This window comes from Protopterus annectens, chromosome 11.part0 (assembly GCF_019279795.1).
Source record: "Protopterus annectens isolate FY-2018-M chromosome 11.part0, PAN1.0, whole genome shotgun sequence".
NCBI classification, from domain to species: Eukaryota; Metazoa; Chordata; order Ceratodontiformes; family Protopteridae; genus Protopterus; species Protopterus annectens.
The window spans coordinates 554,495,046-554,521,400 of NC_056745.1; the positions used below are offsets into that span (position 1 = coordinate 554,495,046).

Here is a 26,355-nt window from a genome sequence, read left to right on the forward strand (position 1 = left end):
GATGTTAGTCTGCCTGTGTGTTTGTTTTAGTTAATAAGGTTTGTGAAAGAGAGAAGGGAAGTGGTGTTGCTATGGGCAGGCCAAAATCTGTGTTGGGTAGGAGAGAGATTGAGTAGGTATGGAATAAGTTGGTGGTGTACACATTTTACAAGTATTTTAGCTAGGATGGCAATAGGGCGATAATTAGTGAGGTTGGTGGAGGTCCTGCCTTTGTAGAGGGTGATGATATAGGAGGTCTTCCAGATGGGTAGAATGGTGGCTTCAGATATAGATCTGTATAGAGGGACAGATATTGGATAGACGTGCTCATTAGCAGCCAATTGAAGTTATTCAGCAAGGGTACCATCAGCTGCTAGTGCAGTAGGTTTAAGTTTGGTTAGCAGCCTTTTGACATAGTTGGTAGGAATAGGTTGAAATTGGAAGTTTGTTTTGGGAGTTGCACTTCAGCACAGAAAAACAATATCTCACATGTTATCATTGAGATGTTCTTTACTATGTCAAATGTATACCCAGGAAAAATGAATGGTATGTGGGAAAGAGAAAGGGTAAAAAAATGAGAAAAAAGAGAACAAGTGAACTGGCTTACGAAGTACAGAAGAATAAAGCTAACTGGAGGGTTAGAATTTTTAATAAATGCTTCTCATTTGCATTTGCCAATGAAAAAAGAATGAGGATACCAGTCTGGGAGGGTAAGACAGAAGGGTTATTTATAGATGAGAAAATAACAATAGGAGAAGGCCTTAGGGGCATCAGAGTAAGACAAAGTACAGGATACTAATGAGATCCCACTGATAATCCACAACAGTCATACTGAAATACTGGATAAACCTTAGACAGTCCTTCTCAACAAGACCATTAGAAAGTGTGAAAGTAGTCCTGAAATCAAGACCCATTATAATCCTGTAGTACAGTCATAATAACCTGATACTAAAGTATATAACCACTGAAAGGTGTCCCAATCTAAGCGGAGCCACTGCAAGTACAACGAGTAAAATAATATACTATGTACATGGGATTTGTGTAATTCAACGTACATAGGCAATAGTAGGGGTTTACGCTTGTCATTTCATTTACAATATGGAATAGGTGGCTCAAGCTTATGCATTCTGCCTTTGGTTTTGTTGTTAATTGATGCATGTGGTGTTTAACTCACTATTTAATTTATTTCAATCAGTGTATAGTTGTTCAATTAATTTCATTGGTTAACAGGCCCAATTAGTTCCTTGGGTATTTATATTTAAAGTTTCAGAATGTACTAAGATGTGTTCTGATGAAGTTCGTTTTATGAACGAAACCTAGGTCGACGTTTATTTTATTCTGTGTTATTTGTTCAATAAAGTCTTTTGGAACGTTTATGGGCCTGGACATTTTTGGTGAGCTGAACTTTGGTGAGCTGTACTTTCGTTGTACTTGCAGTGGCTCCGCTTAGATTGGGACACCTTTCAGTGGTTATATACTTTGGTATATTTGATTCCTGGTTTTGGTGTGTGTCATGGAGGACGAAGGTGAAACAATCGACGTGGCTGTACTACTAAAAGAAATGAATGAGCAGCTCAAACAACATTCTACTATCATCAATAAGCTTATGACTACCTTTATTGCCAACACAGATCTCGGCAGCAGTTTGGGGCTACCATTGACACAAGCAACACCGCCCACAGCACCGACAACGACCGGTACTCAAGGTACATCCAGTGGGCAAACCTTTCACGCTACCAGAGTGAATGTATTACCGGAGCCTGTTAACAGTGAATTCTGGAAGATCAACCAGTATTCTTTCAATTCTCAAACTCAGGCTACAGGTATGGCCAACAACCGGATGAAAGGTAATATGCGTGAATGGTTGAAAGCCTTTGAAGTCAAATTATTTAAGTTGAAAAGAACCCAAATGGAAAACGGGTATTTACGGAGGAATATAGAATTGGGGATTGTCCCCAAAGGACTAAGATTGTGGCGTTATCCTAATGGCAGTGAGCAAGAACCGGATATGTTGGACGAGTTGCACAAGTTATTTAACAACACCGGGATTGCACTCATGGAAATTATGATCAAATACAATGAGAAGAAAATAGACTTACTTTTGTTAGATTTGGAACGACTCAACAGTTCCATTAGTGAGGACTTACTTTTTGACCAATATTACAACAATTACGCTAATGTGATTAAGGAGGTTGAATATAGTTGCAATACAATTTATGAAAAGAAACAACTAAAAATCAAAAGGGACACGAAGGTATACTCTTCCGGTTTAGTGTACCCAAAATCTAAACCCACTAGAAACAACGCTGATAGGGGGAGACCGGAAGTGAGCACCAATCGTCTTGATGCACTGGATGACATCACATCCCCCTTACAAAACGAGAGTTATGGATTCGGACAAGGTGAGGAGGCAAGAGAGGGCGATGCGTTGAGAAGATCAAAGAGACTTAAGGAACAACATCAATACGAAGATGATGAACAACCCGACGCGTCAGCTGTTCGTCCCAGAAGGGATCCGGAGAAAAATGTGAGGTTTAATTATCAAACACAAAAAAACGGATGGGGGGCGCGCAAGTAGCCGATGGCGTCCCCCAGTTTGAGGTATTGGGTAAGCCTTTTGATCCCTTTACATGTTCACTTTCGCCAGTTGGTTATGGGACAAGTTATAGTAGAAGTATCTGTGATTGCAATAGTGCTTCGGGTCTTAACATTGATAACAGGGACATTGCCGGTATATTTTTGTTCAACATTAGTGATTCTCCCTTAACCGTCAATGACGGCGTTTTTCAGATTCAAACACCATGCGAACAAGAGAATACCGGTCGGAATGTACTTTTTGATCAAATTGTCACTACAGGTACCACTGACTGTATGGACAGGGACAACGGTATACACAAGATGCTAATATATGAGGGTAGCACAACACGGTTGTCATCTGGTTATACGATTTCGAATATGGAAGATTGTAGTATGGTCGACTTGATTCGACCTTTAATTTTACAGCGATTTAGACGAAATGATACAGGTACCCTTCAAGTGTGTGGAGCACGAGCAAGTGTTTCTGGTACCAATGACAATATTTTATCAAACACTATTAGTTTGGACGGTGTTAACGCAAGGTTAAATGATACTTCAGAAGGTTTATACATTAAGGACAATAATTATTTAATGTTTTCATCATTTCAAGACGGTGACAACCAGAAACAAATGGTTGATGCAACTGAGCCTAATGGTTTAACATGTATTTGTAATAACTGTGACCCGAGATTGGTTAGTGACAGTGATATAGTTACGGGTTATGCATGCACACGTGTGGCTGCCTATGGGGATGTACTATCAAACATCACGAGTACTAGTGATGTTTTGTTGAATTTATCAATTTATGACTATGAAGAACAAGTGAAAATAGGGGCACCGACTGAGGTTAATTTAAACAACGTTGAGAATTACAATGAACCAAACATTAGTTTTACAGTGGACACCGAAGGGCACACTCAAATGAATGACATTTCAATTTTAGGTAAACACAAGGGATGTGGGTTGTTCTTTAAACCAGTGGTTGTCGAGAATGATAAGGGTGACTTTAAGTTATATAATTACACCAATCATTCATTGGATCGAGACTGTGTAGAATTGTTTTCTAAGGGGTTTAGTTTTGTACCCAAAAGGAGGGGTAATTTAGTTAACAGTATAATAGATTTGAAGTTATTTACCAGAAAATTAAACTTGAAAATATTGTATCAGAGTAACACTTGGGGGATTGTAGGGAATGATAACAATGGGCTGTCCAAACCCAGTACCTATAATCCTCCTATGAATGATAAAATAGCAATGTTTGAAAAGGTAACTGAAAATGATTTTAGGGATGCCTATTACAAATACGGTTGAAAAACCGGTAAAAAGAAAAATCTAACCAAACAGGAGGAACTTACTTTAGGTAGGATTTTGGCTATGGGGAATATTCGAATTATGAAGCCCGATAAGGGCAATGGCATTGTGATAGTGGATAACAATGATTACGTATCCTACATGAACACTATGTTAGTTGACGACACATACATAGAGGTCAGTAGAAACGAGATTAATATAGCCAATAAGAGGATAGATACCACACTATTTGATATGCTTTATCAGGGTGAACTGGATGAAAAAGAATGGCAATTTTTACAGAATGAATTTCCTGTGATCAGTGGTATTTTCGGCATCCCCAAAATTCACAAAGGGTTGGACAACCTAAAGTTTAGACCAATAGTAGATGGTAAGCGGAGTAAGACGCATTTTATTAGTAAATTTTTGGATTACCATTTAAAGTCAGGAATTGCATTTTTTTCTTACATTCTCAAGGACTCTTGGGACTTTTTGGGTAAAATTAAGGATGTAGAGTTTGAAATTAATGACATTTTTGTTACTTTGGACGTGTGTAACTTATACACAGTTATACCTCAGGATAGAGGATTGGAGTGGTTGGAGGAACAATTATATTACACTAACTTGTACGACCAGAACAAGATTAATGTTTTAGTGAAACTTATGGGGATTGTATTAAAAAACAATTTTATATTTTTTGATGGGGCTTATTATAAACAGGTTAGTGGTGTAGCCATGGGGGCAGCCTGTGCCCCGGGTTTCGCTAATTTTGTGTTAACTTATTGGGAGGTTAACTATGTGTTTAATTCAGAATTTAACCAATACATCAAATTTTATGGCCGGTTTTTAGATGATTTATTTATTATATGGAAAGGGGATAAAGGTAATTTAAATAGGTTTTTAGAATATATTAACAACAACGTATCATTTTTAAGATTCACACATTCTATCAGTGAAGAAAGCATCAGTTACTTAGATATTAAGTTAACCTATGACAAGGTTGGTAAGAAGTTAGTGTCCAATATATATAGGAAGTCCACTTTCTCAAATTCGTATCTACATTTTGACAGCTGGCACCCTCACCATCAGAAAAAAGCAGTGGTCAAAGGACAGATGGTGAGGGCAGCAAGAATGGTCAGCGAGGAAGTGGACTTTAACCAGGAAATTGCATTTATTAGTCTCTTATTTGTGAATAGGGGTTATCCATCTGAATTTTGTGGAGACATAGCTAAGGAAGTGGTATATAAAAGGAAGAATGGTGTATACAAACCCATTTTACTTAGTAACGATTTTATCCTAAAGGAAAATGATTTAAGTAAAGTTGTAGAAGTGGGTAATTTTATCCGTAACAATATTCCCCTATATATTACCACTTTCAATGGTATTTCTTCAAATATAAAGGACATAATTAATAAAAATTGGAAATTAATTAGTTCAGATAAAACCCTGGGTGACATGTTTACAGGGAACGTACAATATGTGTTTAGGAAGGACATTTCTTTCAAGGACATCTTTGAGGGTATAAATAACAACATCGGTAGTGAGTCTTTCAAACCGGTGGGTAACCACAAGTGTGGTAGATGTTCAACCTGTAAATATATGATTAACACAGATAGTGATATAATTATTAACGGATATAATATTAGGATTAAACAATACATCAACTGCTACACTAAAAATGTTGTCTACATAGCTATGTGTCAACAGTGTGAGGGATTTTATGTAGGCAAAACTAGTAGACAACTTAGGGCAAGGGTTAAAGAACATTTAATGAGTATCAAGAATAACAAATCAACAAACGCCCTTGCTAGACACATCAATCAATTTCAAAATCATTCTTTTAAGTTTCTTGGGATTATTCATCAACAGTTTGATTCACAAGGGAAAGTAACCAAATATAATTTAGATGTGTTAGAATTAAAGTTACAGATATTACTCAATGCCAACCAAAACCCTGGTCTTAATGAATTTACTAGTATAAAGCCTATTTTATGGATGAAAAGCATTAAGGGGTTCTAGTGGTTGCGCACCCATGGAACTGTTTAACAATTATCATTACATGTTATATATATACAAATTCATATTACATTATTATATACCACACACAATACACAATTTTAACCATTTGGATTTTATTGTTCCTTATTCTTTAACCTTGAAACTTGATTTTTAACATTATACATTGGACACCAACAGACCACACAACCAATTACACTAGTCATTTATGAATTATTATTAGTATTATTCATTAATATTAAAATTATTATTATTATTATTCATTATCAAATTATTAATATTTATTATTCTATTTTTAATATTACCCTTGTGTATATATATATATACACTTACCTTTTCTTTATAATATATACAGTAATTTTATATTTTAATCACCTTATATTTACACATTATTACTATTTATTATACTACTATTTATATTTGTATATTTATACTTTTATACATTTTTTTTTTTTTTTTTTTTTTTTTTTTTTTTTTTGTTTATATATTTATATTTATACAGTTGACAAATATAATATAAATTAATATATTATTACATAACTAATATAGGTGTTATATGTGTAATTTTTACTTGCATAAATACATTTACCCATTTGAATATATGTATATGGTTGTATTCAACTACAGGTTTACGTTTGGCAGGTATACATAATGGGAAATTATGTGTAATGTATATACATCTATAACAAGTTTTAATGTTGTATTATATTATGTGGTCATAAATTTATATGGATCATTTTTTATATGCACCGGCAGACGGTTTCAGTTGGTTTTAGTTTTATTTTTATTTTTATTTTTATTTTTATATTTATTTTTATTTTCATAATTATTTCTATTCATATTTATAATATAATATACTATGTACATGGGATTTGTGTAATTCAACGTACATAGGCAATAGTAGGGGTTTACGCTTGTCATTTCATTTACAATATGGAATAGGTGGCTCAAGCTTATGCATTCTGCCTTTGGTTTTGTTGTTAATTGATGCATGTGGTGTTTAACTCACTATTTAATTTATTTCAATCAGTGTATAGTTGTTCAATTAATTTCATTGGTTAACAGGCCCAATTAGTTCCTTGGGTATTTATATTTAAAGTTTCAGAATGTACTGAGATGTGTTCTGATGAAGTTCGTTTTATGAACGAAACCTAGGTCGACGTTTATTTTATTCTGTGTTATTTGTTCAATAAAGTCTTTTGGAACGTTTATGGGCCTGGACATTTTTGGTGAGCTGAACTTTGGTGAGCTGTACTTTCGTTGTACTTGCAGTGGCTCCGCTTAGATTGGGACACCTTTCAGTGGTTATATACTTTGGTATATTTGATTCCTGGTTTTGGTGTATAATAACCTGATACTGTTCTATGAGACCAATGTGAAACAGCAGTAACAAACAAAATGCTCAGTTACACCCACTGGTGTAACATCCCAGGATGAGAAGGTGATTATACATCTGTTGACTCTTGCAAGATCACAGCTAGAATTCATTATACAGTTTTGAAGGTCTTAAGTGGGAAAAGAGCCTGCAGCTAGAGAAAGGAAGAAAGAATGGTGTGTGAAATAAATGGAATGGTGCCTAAAGAGGGGTACAGGCACCTTGATGTGTGTTAAATACAAAAAAGGAGAGGCAAGGAAGGTATGGCACAGGTGCATAAGAGAGTAAAGTGGATATATGATGAGATTAAACTTTACTGGAAGGACATGGTGGTTTATGAGGGAGCATGACTACAAAATAAAGGCAACCTAGTTCAGCCTAAACATTAGTAAGCACTTCTTCACAGAGAGTGGTAGACAGATGGAATGAGTTGTCAGAATCAGTATTACAGGATAAGACAGCTGAGATATTTAAAATGCTTAAGGACAAGTAGTAAGAAAATCATGCAATGTCACCCAACAAAGTAAGGGCATGGCATTAAGGTCCTAGGAAGTCATACTGACACTTTATTCAATGGTTATCAGACCCATCATTGAGTATAATGCCCCCTTTGGCAGGTATCTGACCAATATATGCAACAATTGGAATGCTCACAAAGATTCTTTACCAAGAGAATCCAGGGCTTAAACATATTGCTCTATATGGATCACCTTAAAGCCCTATCTCTGTACTGCGCAATCTATGCCTGACATATAAGACATCCTTGGATGCAACTCTGATGGACCTTTTGTGTATCTGCAAAAAAAAAAACAAAAAAAAAAAAAAACAGCATCAGAAGCACTAGGTCCAAGGATTTAAATTTTGTTTGTGACATAAGACATGTTGGCAAGACAGATATGTGTCTCAGAAGTTCATCATGATCTGGAACAGGCTCTCGATCCATGTGAAGCAGAGTCCATCCCTAATCCTGTTTAAGTGTAACCTTGAGCAATGGATGGGAAATAAGAAATTCACCCTGGGTCTGGCCCCCATGTTTCTGACAGACAGATGCAGAAAATAATGCCTGAAGTAACATACCCCTCCTCCCCACATAACCTCTAGAAACTTCCCAACTAGCATAATGCCTCAAACGCCCATGATACATAGGGACACAACTGGGTTTCAATGCAGGGTTAGGCTTATAAAGGCCCTGGTGGTCGATAGCCTAATATATAACTATGAACCTAAGAACCTAAAGTGACAACTGGGAAAGGGGAACCATTATCCTACAAACACTCAAATGGTATATGTTATGTTGTGTTGTGTTGTGTGTGTTAGTGCTACATGTTATGTGCTGTGTTATTATCCCATATTATATTATATCAACTTGCATTGTTTTGTTTTATTTTGCTATTTTAGAATCTTATGTTACATAAAATTACTCACCCAGTTATTCTAAAATGTGAAGCTTTATGATACCAATATTCTACCCGTTTCAGTCAACTACTTCATCGGAGTGTTTTATCCTTTTCAAATGTTCTTCTACCCACAGGTCTGAAGTGAAGTTTGAATCGGGTTCAGGTATGTTTTCATTTGCATATTTATTTTTTAGATTATTTCCTGCTTTTGCATGATATCTACATGTAAGGCTTTTATAACAATGCTGTCCTGAAGGTAAAAATCTGAATGTTTACTATACCTCTTGCATTAACAAAGTTTTCAGAACATCTGTTTGAAGTATCCAGATAATACTATAGTCCGGTTTTCTCACCAAATTGCTGTCTTTACTTTGTTTGAAGTGCATTCATGTGAAGTGTGATGAGTCTCACAGATCAATAGCTTAGTAGTAAGTACTTATGAACCTATGAATTACCCTACTAGCATACAACAATAAACAAAATGGGGAAAAAAAATATTTTAAACACTCTTTCCTTGGCTACAGATTGTTCTAAAATCCATACCTGGAAATGAAGAATACAAAAGGATTCCCTAAACAATGTCACCTTCCTTGGTTACTGACATTTCCTAGATTCTGTATTGTAAAATATCAAATCTGCTGGGCATTGTCTGTACTCATACCATGCTGCTAAGGCCTGGAACTCCTTCTCCGTATCCATCAGTTCAGTACCTTTCCTCCCATCCTTCAAACCATTCTGAAAGACCTCCTAGCCATAAACTGGCTCCGGTTTTGCTCAACACCAGGATATATCCCTGAATGTGAACAAATACCTATTTATACCTTACATCTCTTTACTCTCCCTTCTTCACTTACTTCCTTACTTCTATCAATTTCTCTCCTCAGGCTTTCTCTCTCTCCCATAAGCCTGCTTTTCTCTCACTTCCTATTGCAATTCCTGTTCATATTATACCAACTTACCTTTAATTTCTCTATAAACTGGCTAAAATTTTTCTAACTATTAAATCATCATTATATAACTTGTATCTCTTTTTGACAAATATTTTCGTATTATGTCCAGTTTGGTATAATTATTTAAACTGTAATTGTTTTTTGTATCAATCAATAAATTGAACCATGGGAGGGAGGGTTATTCAGAAATATTTATTTTACCATGATGCAGTGCTAAATATAAAGGATATGTTGGTGTAATGTGGCCTGTTGCTGTGTAGCTATGTATTAGGACTGGCAGAGCACTGGCATTCTGAGAAAATGGCTGCATAGTAAATTAGTGCAGGCACACTACTAGCAGCATTCATGCTACTCAACTTTAGCAAATGAGTAGCAAAAAGTCCCCCTATTGTAATTCCAAGATTAATTGTGATCCCTGGAATTACAGAAAAAGTAGCTATGAAAATACAGTAGAACAGCAGATGTTGAACATTGCTCTTCTTTAAAGTTGTTTGTCAAGCCCCCCACACCTCCCAACATAAAATATATACTTACTCCAGTATTGCCATACCTTGGAAAAAGGTTTAGCAAAGCCAGACTTTCCACTGTGTGATAACGTAAACCTCTTGTATTAGAGGCAACATGGGACATATGCAAATTACCCCTTAAGGACATCAGATGTTTCAGCTAAATGGCAATTCTGAATGTCCATGACTTTTTCTTTTAAGTCTAGTTCTGAACAATTTCAGGCCAATAAAGCCAAACTCCACTAGCTGTGGACATGCATGCTTCTGCCTTCTTATGGCATCATCAGCACAGCACAAGTGGAATGTTTGGCTAACATTTGAAAACAGAGGGTTGTCATACCCAACTGATATCCATAAAAATTAGGGTGACTGCAAAATATCCCAACAAACTAACACAATAAGTAAAAAGGTCACACAGAAAAACCAATCAGTTAAAAAACCGAAAAGAAAAATCGAGCAAAGCTAGACTTTTCACTGTGTAATACCTTAAACCTCTTGTATTAGAGGCGACATGGGATAATGTTAGCCAAACATTCCACTTAGGCTGTGCTGATGATGCCATAAGAAGGCAGAAACATGCATGTCCACAGCTAGTGGGGTTTTGCTTCATTGACCTGAAATTGTCCAGACATTCAGAATTGCCATTTAGCTGAAACACCTGATGTCCTTAAGGGGTAATTGTCATATATCTCATGTGTCCTCTAATACAAGAGGTTTAAGGTATCACACAGTGGAAAGTCTAGCTTTGCTAGATTTTTCTTTTTGGTTTTTAACTGATTGTTTTTTCTGTGTGACCTTTTTACTTATTGTTTTGTACCTTGGAGAAAGGGGAAAATTGTGAAATGGCATTCTTAGACAATGTATGTAAGTCTACATTTTCAGTTATTCAGTCTTTCTACTCCAGTATTCACACTTATCAAAAATATCAAATGGTTATCCTGCAAAAACAGTAAGGTGATGTGCCTGAGGCAATGCGTGCTCATGCATGCGAAGAAGTACCTCATAAAGGCAACTCCTGAACTGTGAGTAAGTCATAGAGGGACAGCACAGCACAATGTCAACACTGCTCATCATGTAACCGGAGAGGAAGGAAAGAGATGCAAAGGTAGAAAAATGGGAATAGCAAGCAGAGGAACACACAGAAGGGTAGCCATAAGAAATTATATGGGGGAGAAGTAGGGCATAGTTTTTCGGGGACATCTGAAGAAGAAGAAAGGTAGCTGGGAAAGGTAACATGGTGCTGTGGGATGGATTGATGGAGCAGGGAAAGTAGCAGGGCGAGACCAACATAAAAGCAGACATAGACAGACTGAGGCAGTATTGACACATATGGTGGGGACAACAGAGGAGTGATATAGACATACAAAAGGACAAGTGGTGATGTTTGGACTGCAAACAGTGTATGCAGACTGACATATAATAGAGAGAAATAGCTTGGAGGAGGTACAAGTGGGCCTGTCTAACTGGCCCAGAGGAGAGTCTACCCATACAACATGGTTGACTTCATGAGCAGGCTCTGTCTGTGGCAGCCCAATAATCAGGCCTGGATATTTAAGTAGCCATACTAGCTATAGCAGGAGATGCACCATGGTGCTAGTGCAGGCATCTAACTACTACCATGTTTCAGGAGCAACCAGCCTTCACACCTGATGCCTCTTGAAAGAAAGTATATACAATTCAGTATACTATGAACAAAGGAAGGAAAAAGTGCTTAAATTAAAAGTTGGCACAATGTATCTGACTTCTGCTTCCCATTAGCAAAGTAAGTCAGGGTGGAATTATATCAATACTTGCACTGCTAACCAGAATGGGTGAGGCCATGACAAGCTAGTACCAAGCATCTATCTGATATAATGCGCCAGTATATTGGAACAGCAGGTGCTCCTGATAGTCCCTGTTTAGCAGATACATAAGTTCATAGGTTCATAGGTAGGTACTAGGCTATTGGCCCTAGGGCCTATACAAGCCTAGCCAAAAAGATACCCTGGCTTTCGCCACCCAAGAAAATTATTTTCCTATGCCCCTGTTGAGCAAAGCCACAGAGGTGATCCCCGGGGTGAATTTCCTATTTCCCATCCAATCATCAAGATTTTTCTTGAAGAGTGCTAATGAGGAGCTTTGTTTGATATAGATAGGTAGTTTGTTCCGGAGTATGGGAAGTCTCTGGGTTAGAAATCTATCCCTCCAGCATGTTCTGTTTATTGTGGTGACAAGATTTTGGTCCCTAGAGTGTGTAGCTTGAAGGGATTGGGATTTCTTTAAGTGGAGCATGTTCAACAGCTCTGGGTTTGACATAGCTTTGTATGTTAGGCAGAGATCGCCTCTGAGTAGGCGATATGCAATGGAGTAAAGCTGGAGTTTTTGAGACAGTCTGCGTAGGGCATCTGTTTGAGGCCGGTGATCTTCTTTGTGAGGTATTTCTGTGGCCTTTTCAGTTGTTGTAGATGTCTTGTGAGGTACATAGCAAAAGGAGTGCTGTAATGTACAATGAGTGTAATGAGTGACGAGTAGAGGGAAACAATTACCTCTTTTTTCCTGGATGAGAAACCTTTTGTGATGAGGTGTGCCACGTAGAAGGATTTCCTGACTACTGTGGCGATGTGATTATCAAAGGAGAGACTACTGTCCACCTGTGTCCCAAGGTCTCTTATCACACTTTCGGTGTTAAGTAGACTACCACCTATGTGGTAGCTCATGGGTACAGAGTTTTTACCAAAGGGGATGATAATACACTTTTTGGATTGAGATTGAGGCCATGGCTTTGACACCAGGCATCTGTCTCAGTGAGCCCCTTTTGTAGGATGTCCACATCGTTAGGAGTTTCAATTATGGCTCCTAGTTTACAGTCATCTGCAAACGTCATTCGCCAAAGACCTCCTGGATTAGTCTGTACTTTAGAAAAGTAGATACCAAACAGGAGAGGATGCAGGACTGAACCTTGTGGTACTCCACTTGTCACTGGTCTGAAGTCAGATTTGCAGTCTGCTATTTTCACATTGTGGGTTCTGTCAGTGAGCCATTTGGCAGCCCATCTTGTGACATATGGATTTATGCCTGGTTTAGTGAGTTTATCTATAATTCCAGAGTGGGGGATGGTGTCAAAAGCCTTGACAAGATCTAGATAGGCTGTGTGAATGACCTTACCCTAGTCTACGGCTTTGGTGACTGCTTCAAAGAAGTCTATCGGGTTTAGGAGACATGATCTGCCTTTTACAAACCCAAACTGGGTGGGGTCCAGAGTGTGTAGATTACTAATGTCTTTGTTTACAAGTTCCATGATGATACGTTCCATGGCCTTGCAGACCAGGCTCATTAGGCTAAATGGGCAGTAGTTCCAAGGGTCCGTGGTGGCTCCCCCTTTCCCCATAGGAAAATTCTGGTCTTATGCTTGTACCAGACAGAAGCCCTGCCAAAGATAGTGGATTAAGAGGCCATATCCACTATAATTGTCTTCAAGAGGAGCAAACTGGTAGCCCCATGTGCACAATTGCACATTTGGTCATCGTGGAATTTATTCATTTATTTCAGTTTGATGACCAGAAAAGTCCGCTGGGCTAAGAAGAGCCCGTTTTCAGTGGAGGCCCGGGGAGAAAAGCTCCAATGACTTATTACATACATGTACAACTTAGTATAAACATAATCATCAGGTTAAGAATACAGCATTTTACATGCAAGCATAGTACAACATAATTTGGCATATTAATAACACAAAGCAGTATGATGTGAATGTCAGGTGGAGAATTCAGCACAGTGCTGGTGGGGAGATTACAATCTTGAGTGTGGATAAAGATGAAAGGAAAGTGGTTGAGAAATGTAATATAACTATATGGAGTTAGTTTCATGATGACTGAGACAATTTGAGAAGGTTTTCCCAAGTGCAGAAGAAGGTTATCTAGAATTGTATAGTGGAGTGAAACAGTAGGAATGGATAAGTGAGAGGAATGAGCATGAAAGTGGGAATGGGAAAGAGAGAGAGAGTATAGCGGGAACGTTAGGTAAGAGTGTGACATGGCCATGCCCATTCTGAAGATAGGTGTGAGAACAAGAAAGATTTGAAGTTGGTCTGGTTAAAAGTATTTTGAAGGGGGGGAGAGTTCCATAGCTTGGCTATGGAGCAGGAGAGCAGAAGTTGGCCAGGGGGTCTAGTGGGTTTGTAGAGATGAAGGAGGTTTTGTTTTTCTGATCTAAGAGAGTGGTTAGATAAGTAGGGGGGTTAAGGCAGTAGTGAAAAAAGGGCAGCTGTAAGGTTTGAAGATGATCTTGTGGGCAGTAGTAAGCTGGAGGAATTTTAGGTAATTGGGTAGTTCAAGCCATTGGAAGATAGGGAGGGAGAGGCAGTGGTGTGTTGAGTTTTTAGAACTGGTTGCACATTTGCTTATTTTATGGTAGCAGGATTCGAGTTTGGATTGTAGGCCAAGTTGTAAATTGCTTAATAGAGGAACGCCATACATAAGTGAGGGGAGAAGGAAGGAAGAGGCTAGGATTTGTCTGGTGGAAGGGCTCATGTAGTGGTTGTGTCTTTACAGGAGTCCTAGCTTCTTTTGGTGTTTTTTTTTTTAATGGTGGTTTGGATATGGGTATCAGATTTTAGATTTTCATCAATGGTGATGCCGAGTAGTTTGGTGTTGGAGACAATTTCGAGGGGGTTGTTATTGTAGCTGATTATGGAGAATGGGTTTTTGTTGATACTGGAGTTTCTAGAGGGAGTAAAGATCATCAGTTTGGTTTTATTGGCATTTAAGGCAAAGTGATTACTTTGCATCCAGGTTTCTGTTTTAGTGAAGGCTGATTGGGTTTTTAATAGTAGGTCAGAGGATGAGTAGGCTGAGCAATGTTTATTTCTGAGCAGCAGTGGTAGATTACTAAAAGTATTATTAGTGCAGAATCATAGTTATAGGAGCTTTACAGGCTTATTACATAAGCATGGTGTGCACACATCCCATTAACCCTCATATGATCAGGACAAATATAATAGTTATGCTTGGGAGTGAAACTGCAATGCATTATGGTACTGATTCAGAAAAGATTAGGCTAGATTCCCTCATTAGTATAATTGACATAATATGAGGATTGCTTGAATGTGATGCTAAGCTTGGTTGCCATATTGAGGAAGACAATGTTAAGATGAGAAATTCAACAACAGGAATTCACTGAAGAAGATATTAAACTTTAATCCAGGCATAATGAAGGAAGGCAAGATGCCTGGTAATGTACCTGTGCACCCTACTGAGTATCCATGGTGGATGGTAGTAACAGGAACAGATTGGAACAAGTAAATATCTGTAAGGTAACCTAACACAAGAGCATGGCAGGAACATGTCCAGCAGGAGGAGGGTACCATGGAAGAAAACACAGGCCAAGAGCATGATACATATATGTCCAGTTCAGTGCTCACTGTGGCAAGGAATACAAAACAAGGGCATGACATGTACAAGTCTAGATAGTGGGAGTCTGTCCATCATGGCAGTCAATATAACAGAAGGCATTTCAGATACATAGCCAGATGAGAGGAAAATCATGGAATGAAACACAGCACAAAGATATATGTTCAGTTGGAGGACTCACCATGACAGAGAACTCAACACAGGGGTGTGATGGGTACATGTCCAAGGGGGCTGTGGCCTATGCACACAGAGTGCAAGTTATGATGCTACTGTCCATCAGCACAATGATGCAAGCAAATCGACAATAATAATGTGCCTATTGCTGCAGTCAGTAGATAATGGGGTGGGAATGGTCACAGATTAACACTCAACAGGTGCTAGGCCACCAAATTAATTGGACACAGCGCTGATACATATGGGTCAGCAAAGAAACTCTTACAAACACACACACACACACACACACACACACACACACACACACACACACGCACACACAACTGACCTGAATAACTTATAGGTGAACACGTTCTTGTCATGGGCCCGTAAGAATAGTAACAGAAAAATTAACTACCCAAGAGACTGAGGTGTTACTGCAAGCCCAATACACATCTGGCATGTACAAAGCTAAAACAGACAAGGGTTTTCAGGACCTGGTGTGGCAGAGTGGTGCAGACAACAAGTTTTGAGTGGCCATAACAGAATGCTAGTGCATGTGTGGTGAATGGTCACTGATATGATATTGCATGTTAAGATCAAGGCACAAGACTTCACGAGGGACAGGTCCACCAAAACATGTAGACCACCAACACTGAAAAGGCTCATAGAATTGGGCAAACTTCTAGTATCCTTGTCCTGGCCAGGGTGGGGGGGGGGTCTGAACTGATCCTTATACCTGGTAGTGCATTGGAAGGGGAAGTTGTGGTAGTGATAACTGCTAAAGTGCCTGTAGGAAATTTGCCAGGTATGTTTCCATGATGACCATTGATCTGCATGCGACATGCATTTGAGATGGAACTATTAAGCAAAACACATCTTTCCTGTTCTCAAGGTCTGTAGGGGCTACAGTTGCAACACCTTGCCCCAGAAAATCTGCATATGTCCATATACCATTCGCAGAACTGTCAAGAAGCAGTCTGTGTAACTTGAGTTGGGGGGCTGAGGCATACATTCCAGCACTGCCACAAGTACGTCATTTTTTCACTGGTTCTACTGGTAAAGGTTCCACACAATGGTATGGCAAATGCCTAATGTCTTTAGGTCACCTGTGGCAATCATTGATGGCAAAGTGCACATGGCACAGTCAGATGACATAGTGGCATTACCAGCAAGGCTTAACATTGGATAAATCACACACATCCCATGTATACAATGTAGTGGTGGAGGGGTAGGCATGATTTCAGACATCATCAGTGTTTGCAGCTGGATATCCTGTTAATGTGAGCTCCACCAAGACTACACAGGAGTCATCGCCACAGGTGGCATCCATCAGTAGTACTTCATGTGATGAGTGCAAACAAACTCTAGTGGAGAGGCCTGTTGGTGAGCATCACCACCATGACTGAGCTGGATTCTATACTTGACATAAATGAGCAGCTGTGCAGATCAGTGATCCAGGTACAGACTGTAGAGATGTTGATGGCTTGTGTGAGGATATGTGATGGCAACAGGGAGTGTGGGATGACATGCAACAAAAGAGACCCGATGTATAGGAACCTGTAGCAAACATGGCTTCTCAGCTCACTGGTAGCTTACATGACATCCATTGGTGCATCCAAAGGGCAGGTAGCACAAGAGTCATGGCCAGGCAATAGTCCTGATGCAAGGGGAGCAGTCTCAGGCTGCACTTACCTTGATGGCACATATAACTTCACAGACTGCATCACTGTTACCTCTGGCCACAGCAACAAACACACCTGGGCATGGCCATTATCATAGTTATGGACAGTGGTGTTCCTCAGGCTGCACATCTGGGATGCCTCACCAGGCTTCTGATTCTTGCACTTCTATACTATTCCTATCCTGTATTTGACAGTGAAGTTTCATACCTAACCATCACTGTCTTCTGGGGGATGGATGCTATCCATCTATTTGTTCTTAAAAGCAATACAAGCTCAGGGTTCCTGAAACATCTTTATCACAGAATGCATTGAACCCTGAAACTGCAGGCTAGTCAGTGCACATTCACAATTCTATCAACATGGCAATTCCACTTGACCACTGGCAGATGCAGTCTGTGACTCTTTTAATACTTCCTTGAAGGACTCCTGAACCCACTTTCCATATCATCACAATTAACTGTCACTGTGCCCTATTCAACATGTGCAAATGATGATTATGGTGATGAGTGTTTTGCTCATCCCCCAGAATGGATGAGTAAAGTAATGTCTGATGTACAGCATGGAAAGTCAATGTACTAAAATGCACAGCTCAGGTGTGATAATGCACACATCAGTTTTATTCTCTGTTGCCTGTGTCATGACCCATAGTTGTGAAACAGATGCTACCTCTTTGCCAGTTATTCAATGCATTGTGCCCATGTGCTTCTTGCTGCTGGTGCTCCTCTGATGACTGTATGCCAGACTCCCCATCTGCAGCTACAACATGTCTATCAGGCAGTACTTCAATGTCCCCATGTTGTATCTGCTTTTATACTACCATATCGTGCAACAGGGTGCACACAGAAAATATTTGGTCATTGGAGGTTACCCTTTAATTGTCCAAACACACATTCAACAACATTCTTTGCTTTGAATGCACCATCTCAGCCATTGTTTGTGAGTTTTGGATGAGCTCATCATTCATTATTTCACTGCACAGTATACAGCATCACCTGTGACTCAAAACAGTGGACACCATTATATGTGGCCTGCTGTCTGTTTGAATGGAACCCATATAGCAACCAATGCACCAACCAGTGTGTGAACTTATCAACTAGTTGACCTGGTAGGACATTAAATCACACTGTAACGTCACACATGTGCTAAATGTGGGAATCATAGGAACTACCTGGTTGGTACTTAGACACATCTCATATAATAAACATTGCATCTCACACAACATGGCAGGTGATGGAGTGGATGCCCATCTGGTTGATGTGGATACAAATAATGGCTGCTCGGACTTCTGAAAAATAAACAATGTTGCACAATAACCTGACAGTGATGGTTCTCTACTTTGCTGTCTATGGAAAACATATATGCTCCCTAACATGCTGCAGCATCACATGAAGTAAGCAGTGTAGGAGCTTTATGGCCGATGCCTCTGAAAGTCCTAGTGTGTCCCCTGGCAGAAACTATAAGTTCTCCATAACAAGGATGGTTAGCATCCACAAGAATGAGCAGCCCATACTTTCCTTTCCTTTTGATTCCCTGTTTGGGTAATGCATGTTTACTAACTCTCATATGGTCTCCCTTATCATACAGTAGTGGTCAATAATGTCCTGGTTGTGGAGGTGATGGTCGGTTAGCCACTGGTGGACACAACTGCACTCCAAAAAAAACAAAGCTTCTCATTGTATTCTGAAAATTCTACAATTTGCTACAGTGAAGTTCTTGCTCACAATTACAATACTCGTGTTTAGAAGCTTTTAATCAAAAATCTTCCCAAGTCTGACTCAGTACATGGCAGTCAGAGCAGACTGCCTTAGAGTCATAAAATTAAAACCTGACATGCGAGTCTGTTATTATGTTTACCTCTTTTACCTTGGTAATTAATAATTGAAAGATTCTCTTCATATCAGCTGTAAAACTAAACAGTGGTCATGAAGAGGTCTGTCAGTACGCTCAATGGCTGAGGATTTGTCTGGATGACTTAATTAACCTGACTGTTCAGAAGCATAAAGAATTTCTTACTAAAGTATTCTATAAAGTCAGAAAAGGACATGCTTTTTCCCAGTGGGTGTGTGACCTTGGAGTAGGTAAGCATAGAACTAAGTGGGATGTGGGGGCAAACTTTTCTCTGCATAGGGGGTGAAAAGGGGCTTGCCACCTTACCCTACCCTACAAAAATGCTGTTTTTCTATTCTGTCCTCTATTTATATGTTGGTTTGATTTCCAAATGGTGAACTTAAGCTGACTACATAAACTATCATCATTTCAATACTCAGAATACAACTGTAAGTTATCCAAGACCACCCTTAGATATACTCACTCAGCCAACTGTATTACAAGACCAATACTAAATGACCAGTTCAGTAAAATTATAGATATTGAAATATGTAAGGGAGTACAGAGCAAATGGCAACTCAATACATGAACTGGGTGAATCAGCTAAACCTTACATGTAGCCCTTAACAGTCTACAATTACATGAAACACTTTTCAGTGACAATTCACTCATAATTTCAGGTTTAGAGGCTTTTACGGAGTCAATCAGCATTTACAGAAGTCTTTAATATACACTGACACTTCTTATACAGTTATACATTTGCTTGCTTAATAGTATAACTTCTTAATAGTATAACTTGAAGTCTGAGAGTTCTGATCCACCCTTGTCGTTTGGACATGTTATTTTTTTTTTCTGTCTGTGTTTGTGGCCTTTTTAGTTATGGTTACAGTCAACTTCCACTTTATTCAACTAGGTGAAAATAATTTATTGTATTCATGAAACAGTGTTATTAATTAAGAAGAATAAAACTGAGGTATATTTATTTTGATGATTGATGTTGGAACCAAAGGCTCAAATGTAATTTCAACCATCTAGCTAAGCGTTTTTTTTTTTTTTTGTTTGTTTTTTTTTGTGCTAGTGTTTTGGAAAATAACATGTTAGAAATTATTTGTGATACTAATTATATGTAATACCTAGATATCTTAACTATGTAAAGGATTTTCTGTGCTACCCAGGTTAACCGGGTCAAGGAAACTACAGCTATTTCCCCATGGCCAGAAGTTGATTTTCTAGATTGTGCTATTAGAAACCATGTTCTATTCTTTTATTATATTCAGCAGAAGTAGAACTGAGATATAGGAGCTTTCAAGATATTATAGAATATCATACAAAAATATAATGCACATCTCAGTCCCTGTAAACCTTGATCCCCTGATATGGAGATCACCGAATATAGTGGAATAGTGGTGACAGCATGTTAAATATGTGTGGAGATAGTGGGCATCCTTGTCTGGACCTGTTTGTATTTGCACTATTGATTCTTAGCCTATGTGATGTTACTTTGCATGCACTGGATATAGCTGTACATATTAGCTAGGGAAATTGTATCCTTTTAGTAGAGACATAATAATTTGAATATAACCTATCCATATCAAATACCTTTGAGGAATCTAAGGCAAAAGATGCTCCTTTGTTATATTTCAAGTTGTCATAGTCTGCTAAGATTTCTAGAATGGTATTATCTGGGTTTTTGCTAAGCCTTGTACTCTGATAGAAAATGGGAGATTAGATATAGTGATTGAGATGTAAATTTACTCACCGATATCACTGATAGCATGTTGATATATGCATGATTTTTTAATCTGTGTGACCCATCCACAGTTTGACTATAAATATGGTAGTCAATTGATTCTTGTAAGGGATTGTGCATTGCCCCATTACACAATATAGTTAAATAGTTCAATCAGTATTGCAACGATTTTATAGGTACATAGGTAACTACTAGGGTAGCTGCCATTGCAGGCCATTTTAAGCTTAGCTAATTTCCCCTTGTCATGCTTGAAATAAACTATCTCATTTGGTTATAGACTGATCTTACCCATCCTGTGGTTGATAATTATATATTATCCCTAATAAGAATAACTGGGATCACACTATAGATAATTCGAGAGGACCCACTGGTGGGATAAATCATTCAGGAGCTGCCTCTGTCAGTTAGTAGTACATGGGGCAGTCCTGGGGTAAATTTACTTTTTCCCATCCATAGATCTAAGGTGCACTTGAATATAGACAAGAATGAACTTTGTGTTATGTGGATGGGGAGTCTGTTCCACAGCAAAGGTATCCTTTGCGAGACATACCTGTCCCTCCAAACCGTTCTGTTAATGCTGCAGAAGAGGGTTGGATCCCTAGACTGAGTATTTCTGATGCCATATGACTTGCTGATATTCAGTAAATCTTTCAGTAATGGGTCAGAGGACACAGGTCACCTTTTAACAGTCTGTAGGATACCGTGTACAGTGATAGTGCTTGAGTCAGTCCATGTAGGGCATTTCATTTAGGCATGTATCCTTTTAGTAAGGTATCTCTGTTTGTGTTCCAGGTGTTGTATGTGTCTGGACAGATACATGCCACAAGGGGTATTATATTAAATGATTGGCTTAATGAGGAATACATAAAGGGGACAATGACATCCCTAGGTCTAGACACAATCCCTTTGTTTATAAGCTGCGCAATGTAAAAGGACTTTCTTACAACAACAGGCACATGTTGTTCAAATGTTAGGTCCCTGTCCACCTAAGTTCTCAAATTCAAAACGGTTGGGTCAACTCTTACGGGTGTATTGTCAATAAGGTAGTTCCCTCAGGTAGATATCATTCCAAAGGACACAGTAATGCATTTTTTGGCATTTGGTTTCAGTTCATGATTTTGGCACCAGTTATGTATTCAATACAAACCTTCCTGCAGAATGGCTAAACCATGTAGGGATTCAATTACTGCTCCTATCTTGCAGTCAGCCAGAGCCCTTTGCTATTGGATTTTACTATAGAAAAGTAGATGCTAAACAGAAGAGATCTCAGTACAGAACCCTGTGGGATTCCACTGGTGACTGACTGGATTCTCTGTGGAGGTAACTTCCCCTGTTTTGATTTCCTACACCTTATCTGTGAGCCAGTTTGCAATGCAGCAGGTGACACAGGGATTTATTCCCAGTTTATTTAGCTTTTCTACTATGCCTGAGTGAGGAATTGTGTCAAAAGCTTTGGCCAGGTTGGGGAATGTGGTGTAAACCATTTTGCTTTCACCCATTGTTTTGGTGACTTTTTCAAAAAAATCCACCAGGTTGAGTAAGCATGACCTGCCCTGAACAAAACCAAACTGAGACAGGTCCAGAGTTTAAAGGTTTCATATGTCCTGATTGCTTAATTCTGTAATAAGTCTTTTCATGGCTTTGCATATGAGGCTGGTTAGACTTACAGGTCTGAAATTGCCTGGGTCTGTGGAAGGTTCTCCCTTATGCAGGGGAATGACTGCAGCTGTTCTCCATTCACCTGGTACAATACCTGTATGGAGGCCGAGATTGAACAGTGTTAGGGCTGTGGCTAAATCATGCTTCATTCCATTTAAGGTGCATCCAGGGATATTGTTAGGACCCAGTGATGCAGTATTTTTTAGCTTTTGATAGCACTTTCAGGACTTGGTCTTTTGTGATAGCTGGAGGTGAGCCAGTTTAAGGTATATGTTGAGGGACAAAAAGCAGGAGAAAAGATGCAAAGTTAGAGCTAAATTTATCAGCCAGTAGGTTCCCTATATCTTCAGCCTCATTGTAGTTAATATCATTCGCAGCTGTGTTTTTGAAATTACAAACAGAACTAAAAAATGCTGTGTGATTATCTTTGACTTGAGTAACTATTTTAGCCTATCTTGTGTCTAAGTATTTTATGAAAGGATGCCATAACCTCATTCAATCAGTTGCTTTTTGTGTGTTTGGAGATCTCTAATGGTTTCTAGCACAGGGAATGATGTGGTTGAAAAGGAAGGTATAAGGAAGGCAGCAGGGGCAGACACACAAGCATATAATGCAGATAAAAACTGACAGGAACGTGCTAATAAAAAAGGGGCTATAAAGGAGATATGCAGACAAACAGAGGATGAACAAATGGTGATGAGAAGGGGTGGACAACAAACAGGGCAAGTGAGTGACTCATAAGGAAGTGGAATAACATGTTAGATGATGGGGTGGGATAATGATTACCTTCCAAACTGCAACAGCAGGGAATCTAACTAGAAATCAGGCACTCTGGGGCCATGTAGCTAAGAAACACTGCCAGTCTCATGAGAATGCATGTCTGGATACCAGTCCAGGTCTGAAGTCAATGTTCCATAGTCAAGGTCAGCTGGTGCCCTCCCTTCTGGGTGACCCAAGAGGCCCCACTCAATGCCACTTCTTGATGAGCAGCCTGACTCCTTAATGGATAAGCACCAGGGGCCATCAGCAAATTCTTTTACCCCCCCCCCCCCCAGGATGACTTTAGTCATTATGCAGACAGGCTGGTCTGGAGATCAAGCAACTAATAATGAGACTGGTGTGGGATTTGGTGGATGCTGCTGCTCCAAATTCTGATCCACAAAAGAAAATGCAAAACAAATAAACATAAAGGAAGAGAAACAAAATAACAAAACAGAAATAATGTAATACAGAATAGAAAATGAACAAAAAAAGCAATAAACAGAATGTTCGACACTTGTGTACAACAGGCATTAAAAGGAAAAATGCAGTCAATAGAGTAATGCTGAGATAAACAACTAATGACAAGAATGGGACATAGCAGTGGCAGGTAAGAATGGATGTGCCCCGCTGCCACTGTGTAGGACAGTGTTACAAGTTATGAATATTGGCTGAGACTGTCTTGCCCTCCACATTGCATTTTTAAGGCAAAGTTACTCTACCCTACTCCATCTATCAACATAGGCAACCCAATTCACGACAGTATGAAGGTAATGCTGCTCAATCCTAGAAGCTTCAACAAGAAATCGCCAGCCTGCAAGCCATACTGTCCCTAAAATTTTAACTATATATTTATTGAAACATGGTTCCAGTGCTGTGTTACATAACCTTCTTACCGTGCTTTAGTTCTTACTACTCCTTCAGACTCTCTACTGAGGGTGCCCCATGACTGGTGAAGGTATGGCTATATTCTTCCTAGTCTCCATCACATCCAGGTTTATACAGAAAGATAATGATCTTGAATTGCTCCATTCATTAATAAAGCTAAATAAGATCTCATACCATACACTGGCCAACTGTAGAACTCCTTCTGTTTCACCAGCAACTCAACAGGCATATCTAAATAAAACTGAGTCCCTCGCCATTGAACCAAACACTTTAGTTGTGGATTTCAGCTGTCCATTTATAATTTACAAGACTTGCACAACTACAAATAAATATGAATAATAGTTCTCCCTTTTGCAGTGCTAATGCCGAAGGTCTTCTATGAGGGGGTCAGATTTACTGGTCTTTATTACTACAAAAATTGTGCCATCATGCTGTACACTCATAGTTAACCTATGTCCAGTTAGATCAGATCATCAATCATTTACCTTCAACATCAGAACCCAAGCAAAAACACCTATAAATTCAACTGTCTTCAAAGATTTCTTTAAGGCAACCTTACCAAAAGAAGCTGACACCCTAACAAAGTTTAAGAGCACCTCTCCCATCTAGGAACCAGTAGCAAACATTGTACACTTGTGTACAGTTTTTATTCTCACCTCTGACACAGCACATATAGAGCACCAAAATCAAGAATCAACTTTTATGGTGAAACCGCAGTACAAACAGTCTGTATAACAAAAGAAATAAAAACCTCTTCACTATTACATATACACAAAAAAAAAAAACAAACAAAAAACAAGCCCCGGGATTCATGAAGCTTGGCTCAATGACGGTGTTAGGCTTGCGCCGACCGTGCAACGTAGAGATGGCACAGTAGCGCCATATGCATATTAATGAAGGCGCACTGCTGCCACATCCACGTGCAAAGGAAATGTGCGTGAGTGCATGGGGCGTGTCAAAGTGCCACACAGAGGCGTAGACATGTCAGCTGTTTATGTGCAACCTAAAATGCTGAATATTACAGCCTGCCTCCAATAGTAATCACACCTGTCAGTGTCCATGGATATTGAAATGTATGCAAAGCATGCAAGACAGTTTTGTGAACACAAAAATAAGAAGCAAACACAAATGCACGTAGCTGAATATTGAGTCCCCATCCCTCGAACAAATGACATTTAAAATCCCGTGCCCATATTCTACTGCAGTGTTGATAGGTATACCAAGTGGAAGTGAAACGCATCGTGTTAGTGCGCCGCCAATAGCTAAGTCTAGCCCAGTGGTCAGGGTTACCACCTGTCCCACATTGTGAGGGACATTCCCCCTCTGGGCAGTTGTGTCCATACCAAAACCATTATAAATGTAAAATATCCTGCGACTGTAGGACATAATTATGTCCCACATCTCATGTAATAGTCACATACAATAGTTATTTCCATATGTAACATACCTACATGTTACAAGAAATAGAATAAGCAAGTAAACGAAACAGAAGAAGCAGCTAAACTGCTACAACAATAAGCTTACATTTAGGCATAAAACAAAAGTACTATCCGTTGTACTGACCATGGGTATGTGTTGGCCTGTAAAATCTGATGTGTGTCCCGAATATATCCCATCCTGGCCATATGAAAAGGTGGCAACCCTACCAATGGTCAGAGCATTTGCCCAAAATCTGCCCATTTGCGGTCCAAGGCGTCCTTGTCAGGATGGGCCAAAGATGAACGGATATTATCTGGGTCTACCTACCATGTCATGAAAGATAAGTATTTCCGTGTACCTATGTGCATGAAGTACAGCATGTGGAAGGTGAAAAATGCCAGGGTAGTCCTCACAACCATACAGGTACCAGAGATATGCAGTGTATGCAATGTGTTCCCTTGACCGTGCCATGGGCCATCAACCAGAGAAGGGATGGATGGAGTGTGTGGAATATGGGTATGGGGGGCAGGGTAATGTAATAATTCGCAAAGGGGGGACTGTGTTGGATGCGCAACAGGTGAACTGGAGGTGTATGAGGGAGCAGTGGGTGAATCAGAAAGTAACAAAAAAACAAACATACACATCTGCAATACAACCTGACAGGCCATACTGTAGAACACACTCCCACAAACATATGAATATTAAAATGTGCGATACACATGTACAGAAATGTCACCGGCA

The 26,355-nt window shown here is 39.1% G+C and overlaps 1 protein-coding gene across 1 annotated transcript in view; it reads left to right on the forward strand.

The window, feature by feature from the left end:
• MSRB3 (methionine sulfoxide reductase B3) overlaps positions 1-26,355 on the forward strand; it is an 823,136-nt gene that overhangs the window by 688,747 nt on the left and 108,034 nt on the right. The window contains exon 5 of the mRNA XM_044088063.1: positions 8,769-8,797. Within this exon, the coding sequence (XP_043943998.1) occupies positions 8,769-8,797 (29 nt within the window). The remainder of the gene's footprint in view (positions 1-8,768; positions 8,798-26,355) is intronic.